Consider the following 23,725-nt stretch of genomic DNA (forward strand, 5'->3'; position numbering starts at 1 on the left):
ACTCCAGTTTTTATCTGAGGTCTGTCTCCAGAGCCAGTATCTTCATCAGCTACAACTTTGGCCAGAAGAAATGCAGATGGGAGAGGAGTGAAGGAGAAGGCCAAGGATGATTCTCACCTGGGCAGGTGTTCTTGTTGCAGGCAATAGAACAGGCTTCTAGCACCTTCTCAGCCCTTCCACCGTCTGTGCCTTTGGAACGGAGATCCACGAGGATCAAATGGTTGTCAGAACCACCTGGAAACAAAGTTGGACACATAGAAATGTAGGCTAATTCTATGCCGTGAAGGAATCTGTGACATGAAGGCAAGGGTGAAGGCGGCCAAAGCAGATGAGGTCAGGAAGGTGAGCACCCCCACCACATGGCCCGGGATTCTAATGCCCACGAGAGATGTGCGTGCCTAAGAACGTGAAAGGAAGGATAGAGCACTTTTGAAAGGGGTAACCGATCATACAGCAGAGGGCCTGACATTCCCATTGGGAAGGGACAGCTTCCTCAGGCTGCTCCTGTCTTGTTTCTCTGACACGTTGCTTGGGCATTTCTCTAACATGGATGGTAAAGGCTCCCCCGAAGGCAGCATGAGTATTGGGCAGTGGTTCAAGTTACTTTGGGGGTAAGGGGCATGCTCACGGAGCACATTAGGTGCCAGACACTGTAGCCTGTGGTAGGTTTTTCCTGGATCCCTTGAGGCTCATGGTATTATCAAAGTGGTAAGGTGACAACAGCAAGGCTAACAGAGTTTTCTGCACCTGGTCCGAGGTCACACAGGAGGATCCTTCCACTCTGAACCTTCATTAAGCCGGGGTATTGCCTTGGGTGCTGACGGCACTAGGGCCTCTGCTTCTGGGCTGTGTTGCAGGGATCCCTTTGAAGATACGGGCGAGCTAGGGCTCCAGCTTGGCTTTGCATCCCCCCAGCTGTGCCCACTCACTTGCTGTGTGGCTTTAGGCAGGCAGCTCAACATTGTGAAACCTCAGATGCCCATTTGTAACAAAAATACCAGTAATTCACAGGGCTGTCATGAGGTTTAAGTAAGATACCGGACACAGTGCTTCTCACAGTGCCAGGCACCAAAGCGGGCATTCACAAGCATTATCTATTTCAGCCGTGTGCATCGGGCCCTCAGAGGGTAGAGTGACAATGACAAAGTCACCAGGGAGAGGGCAGGCCCATGCCATGAGATGCCCATGGTGACAGGGACTATGGCCTAAACCCTCACAACTCCAAGGGTGGCTCCCAGACTAGCATCACCCAAGACCTGGTCAGAATCTGCATCGTACCAGCAGCCCCAGGGGTGGTGTGCACATCCAAGTTTGAGAAACAGGGACCTAAAGCAGTGGTCCCCAACCTTTTTGGCACCAGGAACTGTGGAAGACAGTTTTTCCACGGATGGCGTTGGGGGATGGTTTGGGGATGAAATTTCCACCTCAGATCATCGGGCATTAGATTCTCAGAAGGATGCAGGTATAATCAGAAGGAAAAAAAAGATAGTTTCTCTAAAGAGGCCCAACCTAGATCCCTCACATGTGCAGTTCACAACAGGGTTCAGCTCCTGTGAGAATATAATGCTGCCATTGATCTGACAGGAGGCAGAGCTCAGGTGGCAATGCTCTCGGCCCTGCTCACTTCCTACTATGCAGCCAGGTTCCTAACAGGCCACAAACTAGTACTAGTCCGTGGCCTGGAGGTTGCGGACTCCTGAGCTAAAGCACCCTGAAGGTCACAGTCCACATGAGGACTTCTTGGGCTTTGTTATTTGAAGACATGGAGGATGAAGGGAGAACAGAAAGTAAGTGAAGTAGAACATAAAAGAGGGTGTGGCTGGTACTGCTGAGGAGACACCACTGGCCCGGCCTTTCCAGGCGCTGCCACACATGCAGGATTGGGTGGGAGCCCCACTCCTTAGACCAGGGGTCCTGTGATCCCTGTAAAGGGCAAAGGGCATGGTGCAGAGAGTGGGCACTCAGGTCTACACACAGCAGGACCCACATTCCTGGACCACACCACTGCTAGCACAACCGGCAGTCTCGTGGGACTCGGTATCAAGTCGCCCTTCCTCAGGAGGATCGAGTATGCTGCCCGCCAAAAAGAATGCGCTCTCCCCGTGGAAACCTGCAGTGGCTGTGAGGTGGATGGCACCCCACAGTGGGGCCCTGACCTGGGAAGTCCATCTCATTCACAGCCCACAGCTCCAGAATGTACAGATCCAAACATGGCTATAGCAAGCCAACTCCCCAGGAACATGCAGCAAACTGGGAGGGGACAGCCCGTGCACCCAGCTCAGCGGGGTGAGAGAAGACACTCCCATGGCACAGTGCCAGGCATCACCACAGAGTCCTGGCTCTGCCACCTACCGGGTGTGTGACCACTACAGTCCAACCTCTCGTGAGCCTCAGGTCATCCTGCAAAGCTGTTCTGAGGACATGCAGTCCTTATGCCGGTGACCAATCACAGCCACTATTCCCAACATCTGTGGCTCACCCAAGGGGGCAGCTGGCTGGTCTGAGGCAGGGGGAGGCTTTCCAGCTGGAGGTGAGGCTGACCTCCTCCCAAGGTGGGCCCCAGTCGTTGCAGCTGCAGCAGCAGAGCCTGGACCACATCTCGGTTGCACAAACTGAGGAGCAAGCCCTAATGCAACCACAAGAACAGGCCTGCTGAACACCATCTGTGTCTGTACCTGTGACTATTTTGTAGCCCAGCTCCATCAGTGCCTCAGACAGAGCCCTGCAGTTGGCCACCACCTGGTGCTGATAAACTTTAAATTCCAGAGTCATAGCTTGCTTCAGGGCCACAGCAACCCCTGGACAGGAAGAGACAATAGGTCAGGAGAACAGGATAAAATCATACACAGATGATAAGTCAAACAACATTCCTGTTTTTATTCAAGCTTCCTTGCTTTTCAATGTCACCCCTTGCTTTTGGGTTGGATTACATTTTCCTCCAAAATGATATATTTAAAAATTTATTATTATTATTTATTTTTTGAGATGGAGTTTCACTTCTGTCGCCCAGGCTGGAGTGCAGTGGCATGATCTTGGCTCACTGCAACCTCTGCCTCCCAGGTTCAAGTGATTCTTCTGCCTCAGCCTCCCTAATAGCTGGGAATACAAGCACACGCCACCACGCCCAGCTAACTTTTGTTGGTATTTTTAGTAGAGATAGGGTTTCACTATATTGGCCAGGCTGGTCTTGAACTCCTGACCTCAAGTGATCCACCTGCCTTGGCCTCCCCAAGTGCTGGGATTACAGGCATGAGCACCGTGCCCAGCCAAAAAAATTTTTTATTTTTATATTTTTTGAACAGGGTCTCACTCCCATTGCGTAGGCTGGAGTGCGGTGGCATGATCACAGTTCACTGTAGCCTTGACTTCCTGAGCTCAGATGATCCTCCCATCTCAGTCTCCTGAGTAGGTGCGACTACAGGTACGTCCTACCACACCTGGCTAATTTTTTTTTTTTTTTTTTTTTTTTTTTGAGACGGAGTCTCGCTCTGTCGCCCGGGCTGGAGTGCAGTGGCCGGATCTCAGCTCACTGCAAGCTCCACCTCCGGGGTTTACGCCATTCTCCTGCCTCAGCCTCCCAAGTAACTGGGATTACAGGCGCCCGCCATCTCGCCCGGCTAGTTTTTTGTATTTTTTAGTAGAGACGGGGTTTCATCGTGTTCGCCAGGATGGTCTCGATCTCCTGACCTCGTGATCCACCCGTCTCGGCCTCCCAAAGTGCTGGGATTACAGGCTTGAGCCACCGCGCCCGGCCTTTTTTTTTTTTTTTGAGAGATGGGAGTCTTGCTCTGTTGCTCAGGCTGGAGTGCAGTGGCGCGATCTCGGCTCACTGCAACCTCCGCCTCCCAGGTTCAAGCGATTCTCCTGCCTCAGCTTCCTAAGTAGCTGGGACTACAGGCATGTGCCACCATGTCCAGCTAAGTTTTGTATTTTTCAGTAGAGACAGGGTTTCACTATATATTGGCCAGGCTGGTCTGGAACTCTTTTTTTTTTTTTTTTTTTTGAGGCAGAGTGTTGCTCCATTGCCCAGGCTGGAGTGCAGTGGCGTGATCTCAGCTCACTGCAAGCTCCGCCTCCCGGGTTCATGCCATTCTCCTGCCTCAGCCTCCCGAGTAGCTGGGACTACAGGCACCCGCCACCGTGCCCGGCTAATTTTTTGTATTTTTAGAAGAGATGGGGTTTAGGCCGGGCGCGGTGGCTCAAGCCTGTAATCCCAGCACTTTGGGAGGCCGAGACGGGCGGATCACGAGGTCAGGAGATCGAGACCATCCTGGCTAACACAGTGAAACTCCGTCTCTACTAAAAATACAAAAACTTAGCCGGGCGAGGTGGCAGGCGCCTGTAGTCCCAGCTACTCGGGAGGCTGAGGCAGGAGAATGGCGTGAACCCGGGAGGCGGAGCTTGCAGTGAGCTGAGATCCGGCCACTGCACTCCAGCCTGGGTGACAGAGCGAGACTCCGTCTCAAAAAAAAAAAAAAAAAAAAAAAAAAAAAAAAGAGATGGGGTTTCACTGTGGTCTCAATCTCCTGACCTCGTGATCTGCCCGCCTCGGCCTCCCAAAGTGCTGGGATTACAGGCGTGAGCCACTGCGCCCAGCCTGGTCTGGAACTCTTAACCTCAAGTGATCCACCCACCTCAGCCTCAAAGTGCTGGGACTATAGGCGTGAGCCACTGCGCCCGGCCACGCCTGGCTAATTTTTTATATTTTTAGTAGAGATGGGGTTTCTCCATGTTGGCCAGGCTGGTCCCGAACTCCTGGGCTCAAGTGACCCGCCTGCCTCAGCCTCCCAAAGTGCTGAGATTATAGGCATGAGCCACTGCGCCCAGCTGATATGCTTCTCTGAGGAACTGCTGTTGAGGTAAGCGTGGAAGTTTCCCTAAGCGTGGAAGTTCTGTGCTAACATTACCATACCAAAGCTGTTAAGCAAGATGGATTTTACATCCTTTTTAATCTTGATGTGTGAAAATGATTACTTAGCAGCCCTAAGAGCTGATGCTCTTGACGCCAGATTATGCAGCTCTCTCAGGTCAGAGTGCAGGTAGGAGGTGCAGCCTTCGTCCTACCCTGCACCACCGTTCAGACTCATCTGGTACCTTGCATTCAGTCCTGAGCGCTGCTTCAAGGGACACAGAGAATGGAGGGTAAGGAGAAGCCACAGGCCTGTGTCCCGCACACAGCCGCCTATCGATACTTGTGAAAACAACTGGAAAGGGCGTCCAGAGCAGCTGGGGATGGAGTGATCCCTGCATCCCAGAGTTGAAGCAGCCGTGGGTGCCAAGTGTGTAGGTGTGACGGGAGAACATGAGAACACGCCTGGGACCCCAGCTCCTTCCACCCCTATGCCCAATATCTCCTGATCGCTGGTTCCTCTCTAGAAGTGCTCGTGCGTCTCCTGACCGAGAAGCTACACCTTCATCCTGAGCCCCTTAGCGGGAATGAGTTCTACCAATGTCCTTGTTCCACAAAGGCAGTGGGATAACTCTTGAGTCATCACAAATGTCCTAAGCTACTTGTACAAAGAGAAAAAGAACAAGTCAATGAGAACCTGCTGGGCAGTCATGGAATCTGACTCAGGAGTCACTGACGTGGCACTGGTGCAGGGTGGGAGGCTCAGACACAGGGGCCTCCACCACCACAGGCCAGGTCCATCAAGGGCAAGGGGGCTCATCCTGCAGGGTTTGGACCCCAATCTCTCTCACTTGTGCTTTGCCCTCTCCTAACTGTCAGATTCCTTCCTTAAGAGGGCTCCACGTACTTTACAAAACCCAGCCTGACCCACAGGTTTGCCTCTGGGTGGCCGTACACATGGAGTGGATGCCATTCCCTATTGTCCCTACCTTAGGCCAGTCTCAACCATGCCCTACTCTGTGTTAGCATCTCCTGGACAGAGACAGCCCTCCAGCTTTTTCCCTAGCGTGGAAGTCCTGGCACACGATTTTGGAGGACAGGTGAGATGGGAATTAGGGGCCACAGGATGAGCAGAAGCAGATGATGTTTTACCAGCAATGGCGTGGTTGTGGGGACCTCCCTGCAGGCCAGGGAACACAGCAGAATTGATAAGAGACTCCAGGTTGTACAGAATCTCTTTGCCAGTCTTGGGATCCACATTTTTCACTCCTAGAGGAAGAAAAACATCACAATGGGATCGTATGGACTGTCCCCTCTTTTTCATTTTAGGCTCAAACCCAGACTGGCCAGGGAAGTATCAAGCACAAGCCTGGCCTTTATCCTGGCATGGAGAACTGGTTTGTAACACAGCGGAGCAGACGGGGGCCCTTGCCTCCTGAGGGCAGACCAGTATCCTTATTCTTTGGCAACAAGGACATCATGGATGACTCTGGCTAGAATGCTGGTTTCAGCACCTCAACTGTTCACTTGCCTCCTCTGATGGCATCTCTTCTTAACATGACTATAACAAGGCTTAAAGATGAAAGGACAGGCTAGACGCAGTGACTCACACCTGTAATCCCCGCACTTTGGGAGGCCAAGGTGGGTGGATCACGAGGTCAGGAGTTTGAGACCAGCCTGGCCAACATGGCAAAACCCCATCTCTACTAAAAATACAAAAATTACTCGGGCATGGTGGTGTGCACCTGTAGTCCCAGCTACTCAGAAGGCTGAGGCAGAAGAATCGCTTGAACCCGAGAGGCAAAGGTTGCAGTGAGCCGAGAGCTCACTCCAGCCTGGGTGACACCATGACACTCTGTCTCAAAAAAAAAAAAAAAAGAAAGAAAGAAAAGAAAAAAAAGGACAGAAATTTCCCTCCACTAACATTGTAACCAAGAATTCAAGAATTTGCCCTGGACATCTTTCCTTAAAGAAATGTCCATGTGGCCAGGCGCGGTGGCTCACGCCTGTAATCCCAGCACTTTGGGAGGCAGAGGCAGGTGGATCAACTGTCAGTTCAAGACCAGCCTGGTCAACATAGTGAAACCCTGTCTCTATTAATAATACAAAAATCAGCTGGGCGTGGTGGCAGACACCTGTAATTCCAGCTACTTGGAAGGCTGAGGCAGGAGAACGGGCTGAACCCGGGAGGCGGAGGTTGCAGTGAGCTGAGACTGCGCCACTGCACTCCACCCTGGGCGACAAGAGCAAAACTCTGTCTCCGGGGCAAAAAAAAAAGTCCATGTAATCCCAGCACTTTGGGAGGCAGAGGTGGGAGGATCACTTGAACCCAGGAGTTCAAGACCAGCCTGAGCAACAAAGAGAGAACCCATGTCCACAGAAAAATTTAAAAATTAGCCAGACATGGTGGCACGCACCTGTGGTCCCCGCTACATGGGAGGGTGAGGTGGGAGGATTGCTTGGGCCCAGGGAGTTGAAGTTGCAGTGAGCTTCGATTGTACCACTGCACTGCAGCCTGAGTGACAGACTGAGACCCTGTCCCCAAAAATAAAATGTAAAGAGTCTCCAAGATGTGCTGAAGACAAAGCTCATGTGGCTGAAGATGGAGAACAAGGTTCCTTTCTGAGAAAAAGTTAACCATCAATAATAGCTACTATTCAGTCATAATCTATAACAATTAACATCTATCTAGAGCTTCTAGTGAGCCAAGAACTGCTCTAATCACTTTACATAAATTCATTTAATCCTCAAAAGAGCAGTCCAAAGGGACAGGTACTATTATTACAGTCCCCACTCTAGAGGTGAGGAAATGAGGCACAGAGAGGCTGCACAACCAGCCCAAAGTCATACAGCGGGTGTGCAGCGGAGCAAGTATTTGCTCTGACAGGCTGGCTCCAGAATCCCTCAGCACTGGGTGAAATGAATCACATCAACACACAGTGGGGGAAAAAAACAAATGACTCCCGGGCAGGTGGGAATGGCTACCTGCCTCAGAAACATCAGCACAGCTAAAGAATTTGCTCAGAGGAGCAGAGAGGCAATGGGTGTTGAGAAGCTGAGGGGGCATGTGGCTGTGTCTAGTCCCAGCCAGGGGCTGGGCAAGAAGACCCTGCATCAGGTAAGAGTAATATAGTCACCAGTGGGCTGGTGTCTCTGCCGATGCAAAGTTGGCACATCAAGTCTCACCACAGGCTAAATGATGACCTGACCACTAACAGGCTTTCCCAGGTAAGGGAATTCGAAAATAAAGGGAGTGCCTAGGGGTAGGTTATAAGGTAACGGAAAGAAAAACCTTCACTAAAATGATATTAATGTTTATACATCCATGTCTTCTAGTTTGACTACCGTGAGTCTTTCTCTTTAAGAAACATGACAGACCACTGTAAGTTTACCAGAATGATGCAGCCTTGTGAGGCCTCCCAGTAGCCCCCAGCCAGCCATGTACCCTCCTTTCATTCAAACACCTGCCTCTCAAGGGAAGGATTAATTCAGCGACCGGCACCATCCTAACACGTAGTGGTTGCTGATCCCCCTCCTGTGTTCCTAGGACCTGGACGCACAAAAGTGAAGCAGGAGCTGTGGCTGACAGCCTCCTTCTGGGGAATCCTTTCTTTTTTTTTCTTTTTCTTTTTGAGACGGAGTCTCGCTCTGTTGCCCAGGCTGGAGTGCAGTGGCGCGATCTCGGCTCACTGCAAGCTCCACCTCCCGGGTTCACGCCATTCTCCTGCCTCAGCCTCCAAAGTAGCTGGGACCACAGGCGTCCACCACCACACCCGGCTAATGTTTTGTGTTTTTAGTAGAGACAGGGTTTCACCGTGTCAGCCAGGATGGTCTCGATCTGACCTTGTGATCCGCCCGCCTCGGCCTCCCAAACTGCTGGGATTACAGGTGTGAGCCCTCACGCCCCGCTGGGAATCCTTTCTGTAAAGCCTGTCACTGCTTCTTCCTAAGCAGCTCTTTAAGGGACTGGGATCTTAAGATTTTCCAGGGATCCCAGGTCAGAGTTTTTCCCAGCTCCCTCAACTGAATCTGAACCCCCACAGGAGAAATGTAAACCATGGTACCCGTCTGTACCCAACATTCGGGAGCACACCTTTCCTGTAGAAGATCATGCCAGCTCGGCAGCCTCGCAGGGTCTTGTGAGTGGTGGTGGTCACCACGTGGCAGTGTTCAAATGGGGAGGGCACCACGCCAGCCACCACCAGCCCACTGATGTGTGCCATGTCCGCCATGAGATATGCCCCGTTCTCATCTGCAATCTTCCGCAGCCGGGCATAGTCCAGGTTTCGGGAGTAGCAGCTGGTTCCTGAGACAGGAAAAGTGACACAGTTGCATCAGAGATGTCTACGGGCCAGCTGAGTTGGCTTCACACTGGCCTCTAGATACGTAGATCTGAAAGCCCAGAGATTTCTTCCCCTAAAATCTCAGAGCAAAAATGGAGAATGCCCTCAAAAAGCACCTCTGTGCTAAAGGCAACCACTCTGTCTGACTCTTCAACGTCTTGGTGGTTGAGATTTCCCCAACTACTATTGCCAACCCAGTCAGGGCCTGACATTTCTAGATGCTTCTCTGAGAACAGTCTCAGATCTTAATCCACGTAGCACAAAAAGCAGCAAACACACCTCTGTATTCTGAAAGAAACTAATATATGTGGACCCCAGAAACTCAGTTATCCAGGGCAGAAACTAGCAGTGGGCTCAACAGGGTGGGAACATCTTTCCATCCTCATTCTGTAAGAGGCACCAGGCTACTGGTGAACAAGGTCACTTTCCACCCCGCGCATCACCTGCGATGATCAACTTCGGGTGGAAGAGGCGTGCGTTCTCCTCCAGCTGGTCATAGTTGATGTAGCCAGTGTCTGGGTTCACCTGTGGAATGTCAGGGAGGCAGGTTCAGGCGGCTTCCTCCAGCCACACCTGCCTCCTGTCCTCCCACCTGAACTCACTCCGCCCGCCATGACAAAAGGAACGATGTCCTAGATGAAGACTTGAGGGTGAGACAGGATACTGGTGTGTTCAGCCTGCTCAACCAAGTATGGCTCACAGACCCAGGAGTCCCTGAGGAGTCCCAGGGTTGTAGTGAGCCCTGCTGCTGGGGCACTACCCCCCAAGAAGGAACCAAAAAGCACCTGCAGAATGAAACAAATGCGACAGGACCACACAACGTAAACCAAAACAGTTACCTTCAGGAACAAGACCAAAATGCCTGCTAATACCACTTCTATTCCAAGTATAACGAGGCAAGAAAAAGAAACAAAAGGCATAACAATTAGGAAAGAAGAAATTTAAAAACTGACATCACACACAGACAATACAATATACCTAGAAAATCAAGATGCAAGGGGCCAACTGTTAGAATAAGCAAATTTAGCAAGGTCACTGGATACAGCATTGAAAAACAAAAAGTAGGGCCCGGGCTCAGTGGCTCAGGCCTGTAATCCCAGCACTTTGGGAGGCTGAGGCGGGCGGATTATGAGGTCAGGAGATCGAGACCATCCTGGCTAACACGGTGAAACCCCGTCTTTACTAAAAATACAAAAAGTTAGCCGGGCGTGGTGGTGAGCGCCTGTAGTCCCAGCTACTCGGTAGGCTGAGACAGAATGGTGTGAACCCAGGTGGCGGAGCTTGCAGTGAGCCAAGATTGAGCCACTGCACTCCAGCCTGGGTGACAGAGCGAGACTCCATCTCAAAAAAAAAAAAAAAAGTATGTAAAAGCAAGAAAGATAGAAAATGAAATGTAAATAACAAAAACCATAAAAGGAAAGACATACCAAACCTTTACATGAAACATCATTGCTTTGTGTATTTTGTGTCACAAAATGCTTGACAAATTATAGTAATTAAGGCAGCATACATTCGTGGAAGGGCAAAGCATCTGGCTTAACCAGAAGCAGAACCACACGCAACACAGGTCATTGGATCCATGCCAGTGGTGACGCCACAGTGCAGTGGGGAGAGGGTGACCTTTTCTTTTTTTTTTTTTTTTTTTGAGACGGAGTCTCACGCTGTTGCCCAGGCTGGAGTGCAGTGGCGCGATCTCGGCTCACTGCAAGCTCCGCCTCCCGGGTTCCCGCCATTCTCCTGCCTCAGCCTCCTGAGTAGCTGGGACTACAGGCGCCCGCCACCGCGCCCGGCTAATTTTTTGTATTTTTAGTAGAGACAGGGTTTCACCGTGGTCTCGATCTCCTGACCTTGTGATCCGCCCGCCTCGGCCTCCCAAAGTGCTGGGATTACAGGCTTCAGCCACCGCGCCCGGCCGACCTTTTCAATTAATGGCACTGGATCAACTGGGCATCCATGTGGACAAAAACGTTATCCAGATGCCCGCCTCACCCACACAAAGAAATCAATTCCAGATTCAGCAATCCCACTTGTGAATCTATATCCTAAGAACTTGAAATCAGTATGTCAAAGAGACATGTGCACTCCCATGTTCACTGCAGCACTATTCACAATTGCCAAATTACAGAAAAAATCCATGTCCATCAACAGATGAATGGACAAAGGAAATGTGACACATATATACACACAATGTAATAATAATCAGCCTGAAAAAAGAAATTCTGTCATTTACAACAACACCGATGAACTTGGAGGACCTTATGCTAAGTGAAATAGGCCAGGCTCAGAAAGACAAATACCGCATGATCCCACTTCTTTTTTGAGACAGAGGCTCACTCTGTCGCCCAGGCTGGAGTGCAGTGGTGCCATCTCGGCTCACTGCAACCTCCACCTCCCGGGTTCAAGCGATTCTCCCACTCAGCCTCCTGAATAGCTGGGACCACGGGCAGTGCCACCACACCCAGCTAATTTTTGTATTTTTGTAGAGATGGGGTTTCGCCGTGTTGCCCAGGCTGGTCTCAAACTCCTGGACTCAAGTGATCCTCCCACTTCGACCTCCCAAAGTGCTGAGATTACAGGTGTGAGCCACTGCACCTGGCCGTGTGATCTTACTTCTATGTGAAATCTAAAACAACTGAACTGCTGAGCACGGTGGCTCACACCTGCAGTTCCAGCACTTTGGGAGGCCAAGGCAGGTGGATTACCTGAGGACGGGAGTTCGAGACCAGCCTGGCCAACATGGTGAAACCCCGTCTCTACTAAACATACAAAAATTAGCCAGGCGTGGTGGCACATGCCTGTAATCCCAGCTACTCAGGAGGCTGAGGCAGGAGAATCACTTGAACCTAGGAGGCGGAGGTTGCAGTGAGTCGAGATGGCGCCACTGCACTCTAGCCTGGGTGACAAAGCGAGACTCCGTCTCAAAAGAAATAAATAAAATAAAATAAATAAATAAACGAACTCACAGAAGCAAGGTAGAATGTGGTTACCAGTCACTGAAGGGTGGCGGATAATGGAGAGATACTGAGCAAAGGGTACAAAGTTGCAATTAGAGAGGAAGAAAAATAATAAATATTTAAGGAGTGGGATATGTTGGTTAACTTGATTCAATAATTCTGCACTGTGTATACAAATCATAACATCACTGTGCATCCCTTAATTATATATAATTTGTTAAAAAAAAAAAAAAAAAGTCAATTCCAGACAGATTGTAGACCTCAATGTAAAATTTAAAATAATTTATTTTTCTTTTTTGGAAACACATCTCTTAGGAAGTTCATTTTATTAAACTTCTATAAACATAGGGGTCAGCCAGGCATGGTGGCTCACGTCTGTAATCCCAGCACTTTGGGAGGCTGAGCGGGGCAGATCACCTGAGGTCAGGAGCTCGAGACCAGCCTGGCCAACATGGTGGAACTCTGCCTCTACTAAAAACACAAAATCAGCCAGGCATGGTGGTGCACACCTGCAGTCCCAGCGACTTGGGAAGCTAAGGGAGGAGAATTGCTTAAACCCAGGAGGCAGAGGTTGCAGTGAGCTGAGATCGTGCCACTGCACTCTAGCCTGGGTGACAAGAGTGAAACTGTCTCAAAAAAAAAAAAAAAAAAAAGGGTCAGCTGGATGCGGTGGCTCATGCCTGTAATACCAGCACTTTGGGAGGCTGAGTTAGGCTCCGGCTGAGCCCAGGAGTCCAAGACCAGCCTGGCAACATGGCAACACCTCGTCTCCACAAAAAATACAAAAATTAGCCAGGCATGGTGGCATGCGTCTCTAGTCCCAGCTACTTAGGAACTGAAGAGGGAAGATTGCTTGAGCCCGGGAAGCAGAGGTTGCAGTGAACTGACATAGAGCCACTTCACTCCAGCCTGGGAGACAAAGCCAGATGCTGTCTCAAAAAAAAAAAAAAAAGTCACAGGGAAGCACACATAACCAGCAGAGCATGGAGTGCACCACAGGAAAAACTGGGCTCTGGGATCTGAGAAGCCTCAGGAAAGAGGAGACAGAGACAGAGAGGCTCCCTCTTCTGAAGGCCCTGCCCCAACCTTCCTTCCTCTTACCTTGGTGACCCCCTCAGAAACTACCAGCACATCTGGAGTGAAAGGTTTCAGGATTGGTGGTCCCTCTTTCCAAATAAAAAAGGCACTTACAATCCAACCCAACTACAGAAGCTTGGCCGCAAGGTTTTGGGAACCAAGACCTCATCTAGAAAGTCAAGTGGAAAGATGATTTGTGGTTTTGTTTTCTGTGTTTTGCTTCAAGGGTGTGGTTCTTTCTCAGTCACCTGAATTTGGCAAAGAAACTGTTTTATGAAATGAAATATCAATGGCTGACCTCCAGTAAAAATGGACATAATTCACCAGGCACAGTGGCTCACGCCTGTAATCCCAGCTCTTAGAGAGGCAGAAGCAGGAGGATAGCTTGAGTCCAGGAGTGTGAGACTCACCTGGGCAACATAGGGAGACCTTGTTCTCCACCAAAAGAAAAAAAAAAAAAAAAAAGATGAAAAAAACGGACATGATAATACAATTTTTTGTGTAGCCACAATTACAACAACAACAAAAAGTCTGTGCTGCTTTCTCCCCTTTTGATAGATTTTTCAAAGGTTTTTATTTCCTTTTTTTAATCTTGAGAGTGAGACAACAGAACAACTCCTAGAAGAATTCACAGGCATTTATAATAAACTGCAGATGGGGTCCACAGTGCACAGAGGATGAGGAGACCCCAGTAGTCACTTAGGACCAGGGACAGGGAGGAATTCTCGAGTCACAGTGGGGATGGGCCAAAAACACAAAATGGAAGGTTGGTATTGCTGTTGCTTGGCCCTTTGTGGGGCTCCTGCTGTGGAGGGGGGCGGGGGCTAAAGGTGGAGGCAGGTGGTCTGGTGAAGGCTGGGCAGGGCAGTGGCCCTAGGACACCCCCTGACCTCCAACTCTGCAGCCCAGTGGGATGTAAGTCAGCTGCCTCTGGCTGCTGGTAAATGCCAGTAAGGTCTGTCTCCTCCTGCCCACCGAGGGCAGGACTCAAATCACCCCCCAGTGGGTGAGCTGCACCTCCTGCTGCCCAAGCTGGCCAGGGTCCCAGGCCCCACCTCTCCACGCCCATCCTGAGGTGCGTCCCCTCACCACGCCCACAGGACTGCAGCCTGAACAATGTATATCAAAGACAGGGGGTGGCTGGAGGCAACTGGGTGCGGGATGCAGATTTTTTTTTTTTTTTTGAAGATGGAGCCTCGCTCTGTCACCCAGGCTGGAGTGCACTGTTGCAGTCTTGGCTCACTGCAACCTCCACCTCCCAGGTTCAAGTGGTCCTCCTGCCTCAGCCACCTGAGTAGCTGGGACTACAGGTGTATGCCACCACGCCCAGCTAATTTTTGTATTTTTAGTAGAGACAGGGTTTTGCCATGTTGGCCGGGCTGGTCTCGAACTCCTGACCTCGGATGATCCGCCCACCTCAGCCTCCCAAAGAGTGGGATTACAGGAGCACACCACCATGTATTTTTAGTAGAGACAGGGTTTCACTGTGTTGGCCAGGTTGGTCTCGAACTCCTGACCTCATGATCCACCTGTCTCAGCCTCCCAAAGTGCTGGGATTGTAAGTGTGAGCAACTGCACCCAGCCTTTTTTTTTTGAGATGGAGTTTCACTCTTGTCGCCCACTCTGGAGTGCAATGGAGCCATCTTGGCTCACTGCAACCTCCGCCTCCCAGGTTCAAGCAATTATCCCACCTTGGCCTCCTGAGTCACTGGGACCACGGGTGTGCATCACCACGTCCGGGTAATTTTTTGGATTTTTAGTAGAGACAGGGTTTCAACATGTTGGCCAGGCTGGTCTCGAACTCCTGACCTCAGGTGATATGCCTGTCTCAGCTTCCCAAAGTGCTGGGATTACAGGCGTGAGCCACCAAGCCCAGCCAAGGCAAAGTGTTTTGTTAACTATTGTGACATGTTTCAAAATCTAGCTTCAAGGCTGGCCTTGGCCAGTGAGGAGATGTGACTGCAAACACCTAGGCGTTCTGTGAAAAGACATGACTGCAAAAAAGAGCACACGTACAATCACCAGCACTGAGACAAAGGCCGAGTACACACAGCATGCACCCAAGACCATGGAATGCCAGCCAAGGAGAAAGATGCACTGCTGCCTTTTTTCACGGTAACAAACATGAAACTAAGCAGGAATGGCACAGTTATTAATAAAGAACATGAAAAGATGGTTCCTGGACGCTAGAAAGAATCACCAACACTGGACACTAAAAGAATAAGCAAGTTACCTCTTCTCCCCATGATCCTTTATCTTTATAGATAAATCACCATGCCTGAATGAGCCCACGCATCTTACATGCATTTTTCGACCCAAGTGTTTATACAGACAGGGTCTCATGCTAAACAAGTATTTGCCTGGGGCCCTGCACACCCTAGAGGCAGCCCTTGGCACTGGTTCTGAGGGTGCTGGTTCCACTGCTGGGCTGGCTGTGTTATCAGGTATTTGCAGTGGGGTGGCAATGGCAATGGGGTGTACACCTGAACAGTACAGGTGCTCCGCAACTTATGGGGTTACATTCCAATAAACTCATCATTAAGCTGAAAATATCATAAAGTCATACCTCAACTTATGGGGTTACATTCCAATAAACTCATCATTAAGCTGAAAATATCATAAAGTCATACCTCAACTTATGGGGTTACATTCCAATAAACTCATCATTTAGCTGAAAATATCATAAAGTCAAAAATGCATGTGATACACCTAACCTATCCAACGTCACAATCTAGCCTGGCCTACCTTAAACATGCTGAGAACACTGTGGTACCCTACACCGGGCAAGAGAGTCAAACACAAAGCTTATTTTATAATACGGTGTTGACTATCTCATGTAATCTACTGAATACTGTATTGACAGTGAAAAGCAGAACGGATGTATGGGAGCTTGAAATATATCTATTGAATGCATGTCACTTTTGCACTATCCTAAGGTTGAACGTCCTAAGTCAAACCACTGTCTGTTCCTCTGTAGCCGCTATACACAGGCAGGGGCTGGCCCTAACATGGCCATGGAGGACTGTTGCTGTGGATGGCACAGGGCTGCTGGTTTTGGTGCTGGAGCCGAGGATGCTGCCATCCCTGCAGCTACTGCATCCTTATGCTGCTGCTGGCCCACAGGGGCTCTGAGCAGAGATGTCACCAGGCGAGGGCAGAGCTGTGGAGGTGGTGGCTGTTGCTGGGGTCCAACTGTAGTGACCTGGTTGCTATTCCCCAGGGTTGTTATTCCCAGCAGTTACCACTGCCCCTGCCACACCTGAACTCTCCTCAGTAGTTGCCTCCCTCACTGGTTTCCCTATGGCCTCAGCTCAGACCCTCGTCTCTCCATCCCAGCTGCCCCAGCGGGTCCTGAAAGCCTGAGGAGTCCCCACGGCAGGGAAATGAAAAATGGTGCAAGGTGGGGACTTCCTATAGTGACACATAAACCAAACTTATCCCTACAGGCAGAGCCAAACATCAGAGGTTTCCCAAGGAAATAAAAGCTATGGAGAGAAACACATGCTTACCTTATAGGGCATAGATTCAAAGAAGATGGACGTGGCAGAGATTTTCTTCTTGTCTGTCATGAACCCATGGGTCAGGTGGCCCCCATCTGGCAGGTCCAGGCCCATGATGCGCCCATGGGGTTCCACCAGGGCAGTGTACACAGCGAAGTTTGCAGGGGAGCCTGAAACAAGTGGACCAAAGGAGACACGATTATTTCTGACCGAGGTACCAAGTGGCATCCGGGACCTTGGCCACTAAGCCTTCACCCAGGAGTGGCAAGAACAGGCCTCGTGCCTTCCCTGAGCTCCAGGAGGTGCCCCTTCACCATCAGCCTTGAAAGAGGAAGTTCAGAGAAAGGGCACTGCCTGGGAGGGGGTACAGAGCTGGGAGCCCAAGGGCAATACAGAGAGATGCATGGCTTATCTTTTATTTATGGCAGTCCTTCTTTTTTTTTTTTTTGTTTTTGAGATGGAGTTTCACTCTTGTTGCCCAGGCTGGCGTGCAATGGCGCGATCTTGGCTTAGCGCAACCTCTACCTCCCAGGTTCAAGCAATTCTCTTGCCTCAGCCTCTGAGTAGCTGGGATTACAGGCATGCACCACTACACCCAGCTAATTTTTGTATTTTCAGTAGAGACCAGGTTTCTCCATGTTGGTCAGGTGGTCTTGAAGTCCCGGCCTCAGGTGACCTGCCTGCCTCTGCCTCCCAAAGTGCTGGGATTACAGGCATGAGCCAACCGCGCCCGGCCTATGGCAGTCCTTCTTAGGATGCAAGTCCTTCTTAGGATGCTTCTTGGTGCATGTCAGCCCTGGGGGATGCACATGATGAGGCTGCACCAGGCCATGTGGATGAGACAATCACCTGAGTAGGGCTGGACGTTGACCCCCCAGCACTGTGGGTCCAGCTTATAGGCCTGCAGGGCTCGCTTCTGACAGAGGGTCTCCAGTTCATCAATAAACTCAGTCCCGCCATAGTATCTGTGGGAGGAGAGTAGGAGACTTAGATCCAATCAGACCCAGAAAATCTGTGCTTCACAGAGGCCAAAGAAGCTCGGGGTGGGACAGTGAAACTAAAGTGCAGAGAAGTAACGAACGAGAAGAGCTTGTTAACATGCAGATGCTGAAGCCAGCATGATCAAGTGTTCCACCAATGCCTCTGGAATCTAGAGTCAAGAGACCAAACCAGCTGTGCAACTTGGAGCAAGTATCTCATCTATAAAAAGGGGGGGTTTTGGCCGGGAGAGGTGGCACATGCCTATAATCCCAGCACTTTGAGGGGCCAAGGAAGGATTGCTCGAGCCCAGGAGTTTGAGACCAGCCGGGACAATATAGCAATACCCCCATCTCTACAAAAAATTTCAAAAATTAGCCAGGTGTGGTGGTGTGTGCCCACAGTCCCAGCTACGTGGGAGGCTGAGGAGGGAAGATTCACTTGGGCCCAGGAGGTAAAGGCTGCAGTGAGCTGTGATCACACCACTGGACTCCAGCCTGGGCAACAGAGTGAGACCCTGTTCCAAAAAAAAAAAAAAAAAAAGGAAGAAAAAAAAGGAAAGAAATCCTGTCACATGCTATTAATACAACAGGGATGAGTCTGAGAACATTATGCTAAGTGAAACAAACCAGTCACCAAAAGACAAGCACTGTATGATTCAACTTTTATGAGGTCCCTAAAGTAGTTAAGCTCATAGAGGCAGAAAATAGAATGGTGGCTGCCAGAGATGGGGGAACAAGGACTAGAGAGTTTGTTTTTGTTTTTGACGTTTTGCATTTCTAATGAAATTTTACTTTCAATTTAATAACTGCATATCAAAATTTATCATATATTTATGTTTTTATTATCTATTATTTATTATATTGATAACTCAAGTACTAAAAATTACTGGGTTCAAGCCAGTAATTTTTTTTTTTTTTTTTTTGAGACAGAGTCTCGCTCTGTTGCCCAGGCTGGAGTGCAGTGGCGCGATCTCGGCTCACTGCAAGCTCCGCCTCCCGGGTTCACGCCATTCTCCTGCCTCAGCCTCCTGAGTAGCTGGGACTGCAGGTGTCCACCACCATGCCCGGCTAATTTTTGTATTTTCAGTAGAGACAGGGTTTCTCCATGTTGGCCAGGCTGGTCTTGAACTCCCGACCTCAGGTTATCTGCCCGCCTCCTCCTCCCAAAGTGCTGGGATTACAGGCGTGAGCCACTGCACACGGCCTAACCAATAATTTTTAGCTTTTAGACCCTGTGATCACAAAAAGCTTTCTTTTAAAAAAATAAAAAATAAAAAAATAAGAGACAGGGTCTTGTTTTATCACCCAGGCAGGAGTGCAGTGGTGAAATCATAGCTTACTGCAGCCTAGAACTCCTAGGCTCAAGCAATCTTCCCCTGCCTCAGGCTCCTGAGGAGTTGGGGCTACAAGCCCATGTGTACCACACCCAACTAATTTTTTACTTTTTTGCAGAGAAAGGGTCTCCTTATGTTGCCAAAGCTGGTCTCAAACTCCTGGTCTCAAGTGATCTTCCCATCTCAGGCTCTCAAAATGTTAGGATTACAGGTGTGAGCCCTTGTGGGCTGTCACAAAAAGCTTAAAAATTAAAATATAAATGTATTTCTTTTTGTTTTTAAAAAAAATGTAACATAGGGCCGGGCGCGGTGGCTCACGCCTGTAATCCCAGCACTTTGGGAGGCCGAGGCGGGCGGATCACAAGGTCAGGAGATCGAGACCACAGTGAAACCTCGTCTCTACTAAAAATACAAAAAATTAGCCGGGCGCGGTTGTGGGCGCCTGTAGTCCCAGCTACTCGGGAGGCTGAGGCAGGAGAATGGCGTGAACCCGGGAGGCGGAGCTTGCAGTGAGCCGAGATCGCGCCACTGCACTCCAGCCTGGGCTGGGCGACAGAGCGAGACTCCGTCTCAAAAAAAAAAAATAAAATAAAATAAAATAAAAAATAAAAAAAAATGTAACATAAAATTTCCCATTAAAAAAATCACATTATACACTGTAAATTCATCTAATTTTTTTTTTTTTTTTTTCTTGAGACAGAGTCTTGTTCTGTCACCCAGGCTGGAGTGCAATGGCACGATCTCGGCTCACTGCAACCTCTGCCTCCTGGGTTCAAGCGATTCTTCTGCCTCAGCCTCCCAAGCAGCTGAGACTACAGGTGTGCACCATCACGCCTAGCTAATTTTTTGTATTTTTAGTACAGACGGGGTTTTACCATGTTGCCTGGACTGGTCTTAAACTCCTGAGCTCGGGGAATCTGCCTGCCTTGGCCTCCCAAAGTGCTAGGATTACAGACATGAGCTACCATGCCTGGCCCTAATGTGATATTTTGGCATATGTATACATTGTGAGATGATTAAGTCAAGCTAATTATCATATCCATCATCTCATGTACTTTTTTTCTGAGACGGAGTCTCGCTCTGTTGCCCAGGCTGGAGTGTAGTGGTGCGATCTTGGCTCACTGAAACCTCCACCTCCCGGGTTCAAGCAATCCTCCCACCTCAGCCTTCTGAGTAGCTGGGATTACAGGTGTGCACCACAATGCCTGGCTAAATTTTGTATTTTTAGTAGAGCCAGTGTTTGACCATGCTGGCCAGACCAGTCTCGAACTCCTAGCCTCAAGTGAGCTGCCCACCTCGGCCTCCCAAAGTGCTGGGATTACACGCTTGAGCCACCGCGCTCAGCCAAGCATTTCTCATATGCTGATTAGCAGAAGTTATTATTTAATGGATACAGAGTTTCATTTCTGCAAGATAAAAAAGTTCTGGCGATGGGTGGTGGTGATGGTTATACAACAATGTGCATACCCATAATGTCACTGAGCTGTACACTTAAAAACTAGTTAAAATGGGCTGGGCATAGTGACTCATGCCTGTAATACCAGCACTTTGAAAGGCCAAGGTGGGAAGAGCACTTGAGCCCAGCAGTTACAGGCTGCAGTGAGCTATGACTGCACTACTGCACTCCAGCCTGGGCAACAGTGCAAGACCCTGTCTCCAAAAAAAAAAAAGGTTGAAATTGCCAGCCTAACATGGTGAAACCCTGTCTCTACAAAAAATACAAAAAATAGCCAGAAATGGTGGCACCGTGCCTGTAATCCCAGCTACGTAGGAGGCACGAGAATCGTTTGAACCCAGGAAGCAGAGGCTACAGTGAGCCAAGATCGGGCCACTGGGCTCCAGCCTGGGCAACAGAGTGAGACCCCATCTCAAAAAAATAAAAAAGAGAAAGAAACTATACCCTATATGTTATATATATTTTTATTTTACCACAATTAGAGGGGGTTTCTGTGGAACTGTACATTTTAAATGGGTAAACTTTACAGCCCATGATACATTTCAAAACTGTTAAAAAATTTTAGGCAAGGAATGGTGACTCATGCCTATAATCTCAGCACTTTGGGAGGCCAAGGCAGGCAGAACATTTGAGGTCAGGAGTTCAAGACCAGCCTGGTCAACATGGTGAAACCCTGTCTCTATTAAAATTACAAAAAAAGAGCGGGCATGGTGGCACACGTCTGTAGTCCCAGCTACTTGGGAGGCTGAAGTGGGAGGATGGGTTGAGCCTGAGAGGTGGAGGTTGCAGTGTGCCAAGGTTGCACCACTGCAGTTCAGCATGGGCAACAGAACAAGACTGTATATAAAAAAACAAAACTGGGGCTGGGTGCAGTGGCTCACGCCTGTAATCCCAGCACTTTGGGAGGCTGAGGCAGGCAGATCACAAGGTCAGGAGATCGAAACCATCCTGGCTAACACGGTGAAATCCAGTCTCTACTAAAAATACAAAAAATTAGCCGGGTGTGGTGGCGGGTGCCTGTAGTCTCAGCTACTCCAGAGGCTGAGGTAGGAGAATGGTGTGAACCCAGGAGGCAGAGCTTGCAGTGAGCAGATATGGCACCACTGCACTCCAGCCTGGGCGCCAGAGCAAGACACCCTCTCAAAAAAAAAAAAAGAAAGAAAGATACAGTCCAGGCACTGTGCACTGTGGCTCACGCCTGTTATCTCAGCACTTTGGGAGGTCGAGGTGGGCGGATCACCTGGGGTCAGGAGTTCAAGACCAGCCTGGCCAATATGGTGAAACCCTGTCTCTACTAAAAATACAAAAATCAGCTGGGAATGGTGGCAGGCGCCTATAATCCCAGCTGCTCGGGAGGCTGAGGCAGGAGAATCACTTGAATCCAGGAGGTGGAGGTTGCAGTGAGCTGAGATCACCCCACTGCACTCCAGCCTGGTCACTGCAGTGAGATTCAGTCTCAAAAAAAAAAAAAAAAAAAAAAAATTAAAGTAATTACATGTAATGGCTCATGTCTGTAATCTCAGAGATTTGGAAGACTGAGGTGGGAGAACTGCTTGAGGCCAGGAGTTCAAGACCAGCTGGGCAACATAGTGAGATCTCAGCACTACAAAAAATTTTTAAAATGAGCTAAGTATAGTGGCTTGCACCTGTAGTCCTAGCTACTTGGAAGGCTGAGGTGGGAGGATCACTTGAGCCCAGGAGTTGGAGATTACAGTGAGCTTTGACTGTACCACTGCACTTCAGCTGGAGCAACAGAGTGAGACCCTATCTCTAAAAAAATAAATAGGCCAGGCCAGGTGTGGTGGCTCACATTTGTAATCCCAGTACTTCAGGAGGCCAAGGTGGGCGGATCACCTGAGGTCAGGAGTTCGAGACCAGCCTGACCAACATGGAGAAACCCCATCTCTACTAAAAATACAAAATTAGCCAGGCGTGGTGGTGCATACCTGTATTCCCAGCTATTGGGGAGGCTGAGGCAGGAGAATTGCTTGAACCCAGGAGGTGGAGGTTGTGGTGAGCCGAGATCGCACCATTGCACTCCACCCTGGGCAACAAGAGCAAAACTCCATCTCAAAAAAATAAAAATAAATAAAAAATAAATAGGCCAGATATGGTGGCTCACACTTGTAATCCTAGTAATATGGAAGGCTAAAGTGGGAAGACTGCTTGAGGCCAGGAGTTTGAAACCAGCCTGGGCAACATAGCAAGACCTCATGTCTATTAAAAATTAGCCTGGTGTGGTAGCACGCACCTGTAGTCCTAGCTACAGAGAGGCTGAGGCAGTTTGCTTGAGTCCAGGAGTTTGAGGCTGCAGTGAGTTGAGATTGCACCACTGCACGCCAGCCTGGGCAAGACAACGAGACCTTGTCGTTCATTTATTCATACATACATAACTTTTTTTTTTTAAGCCCAGAACTTTGTTTTTAAGTTTGTATCAAGCAAAGTCATTAATGTTAGGTCAATATTGTTTTCTTTTTTTTTTTTCTGAGATGGAATATTGCTGTGTCTCCCAGACTGGAGTGCAGTGGTGCAATCTCGGCTCACTGCAACCTCTCTCTGCCTCCCGAGTTCAAGCAATTCTCCTACCTCAGCCTCCAGAGTAGCTGGGATTACAGGCACACGCCTCCACATCTGGCTAATTTTTGTATTTTCAGTAGAGACGGGGTTTTGACATGTTGGCCAGGCTGGTCTCGAACTCCTGACCTCAGGTGATCCCCCTGCCTCAGCCTCCTGAAGTGCTGGGATTACAGGTGTAAACCACCACGCCTTGCCTATTGTTTTCAAATATTGCCTTCGATTATAAATAATATTCCAAAGATAGATTAATATTAAATTGTATTAACAAAATATGATAATGAAAACATGTAATAATTACCTTTTAAAAGAGCCCTTTAGGCCGGGCGCGGTGGCTCAAGCCTGTAATCCCAGCACTTTGGGAGGCCGAGACGGGCGGATCACGAGGTCAGGAGATCGAGACCATCCTGGCTAATATGGTGAAACCCCGTCTCTACTAAAAATACAAAAAACTAGCCGGGCGAGGTGGTGGGCGCCTGTAGTCCCAGCTACTTGGGAGGCTGAGGCAGGAGAATGGCGTAAACCCGGGAGGCGGAGCTTGCAGTGAGCTGAGATCCGGCCACTGCACTCCAGCCTGGGCGACAAAGCGAGACTCCGTCTCAAAAAAAAAAAAAAAAAAAAAAAAAAGAGCCCTTTAATTGGCTGGGCGCAGTGGCTC

The 23,725-nt window shown here is 49.4% G+C and overlaps 1 protein-coding gene across 6 annotated transcripts in view; it reads right to left on the bottom strand.

Annotated features, from left to right (window-relative positions):
- SHMT1 (serine hydroxymethyltransferase 1) overlaps window positions 1-23,725 on the bottom strand; it is a 39,026-nt gene that overhangs the window by 2,556 nt on the left and 12,745 nt on the right. For 3 of the 6 annotated variants that reach the window (XM_005583077.5, XM_065532845.2, XM_045375267.3), the window contains 7 exons: window positions 17,573-17,688; window positions 16,733-16,893; window positions 9,636-9,717; window positions 8,943-9,155; window positions 6,002-6,118; window positions 2,676-2,798; window positions 118-234 (listed from right to left, as the gene is read on the bottom strand). In XM_005583077.5, the coding sequence (XP_005583134.3) occupies window positions 118-234; window positions 2,676-2,798; window positions 6,002-6,118; window positions 8,943-9,155; window positions 9,636-9,717; window positions 16,733-16,893; window positions 17,573-17,688 (929 nt within the window). The remainder of the gene's footprint in view (window positions 1-117; window positions 235-2,675; window positions 2,799-6,001; window positions 6,119-8,942; window positions 9,156-9,635; window positions 9,718-16,732; window positions 16,894-17,572; window positions 17,689-23,725) is intronic. The other 3 variants (XM_074018735.1, XM_074018736.1, XM_045375269.3) reach the window with 1 other exon arrangement.

Source organism: Macaca fascicularis, chromosome 16, assembly GCF_037993035.2.
Source record: "Macaca fascicularis isolate 582-1 chromosome 16, T2T-MFA8v1.1".
In the NCBI taxonomy this organism is placed as follows: Eukaryota; Metazoa; Chordata; class Mammalia; order Primates; family Cercopithecidae; genus Macaca; species Macaca fascicularis.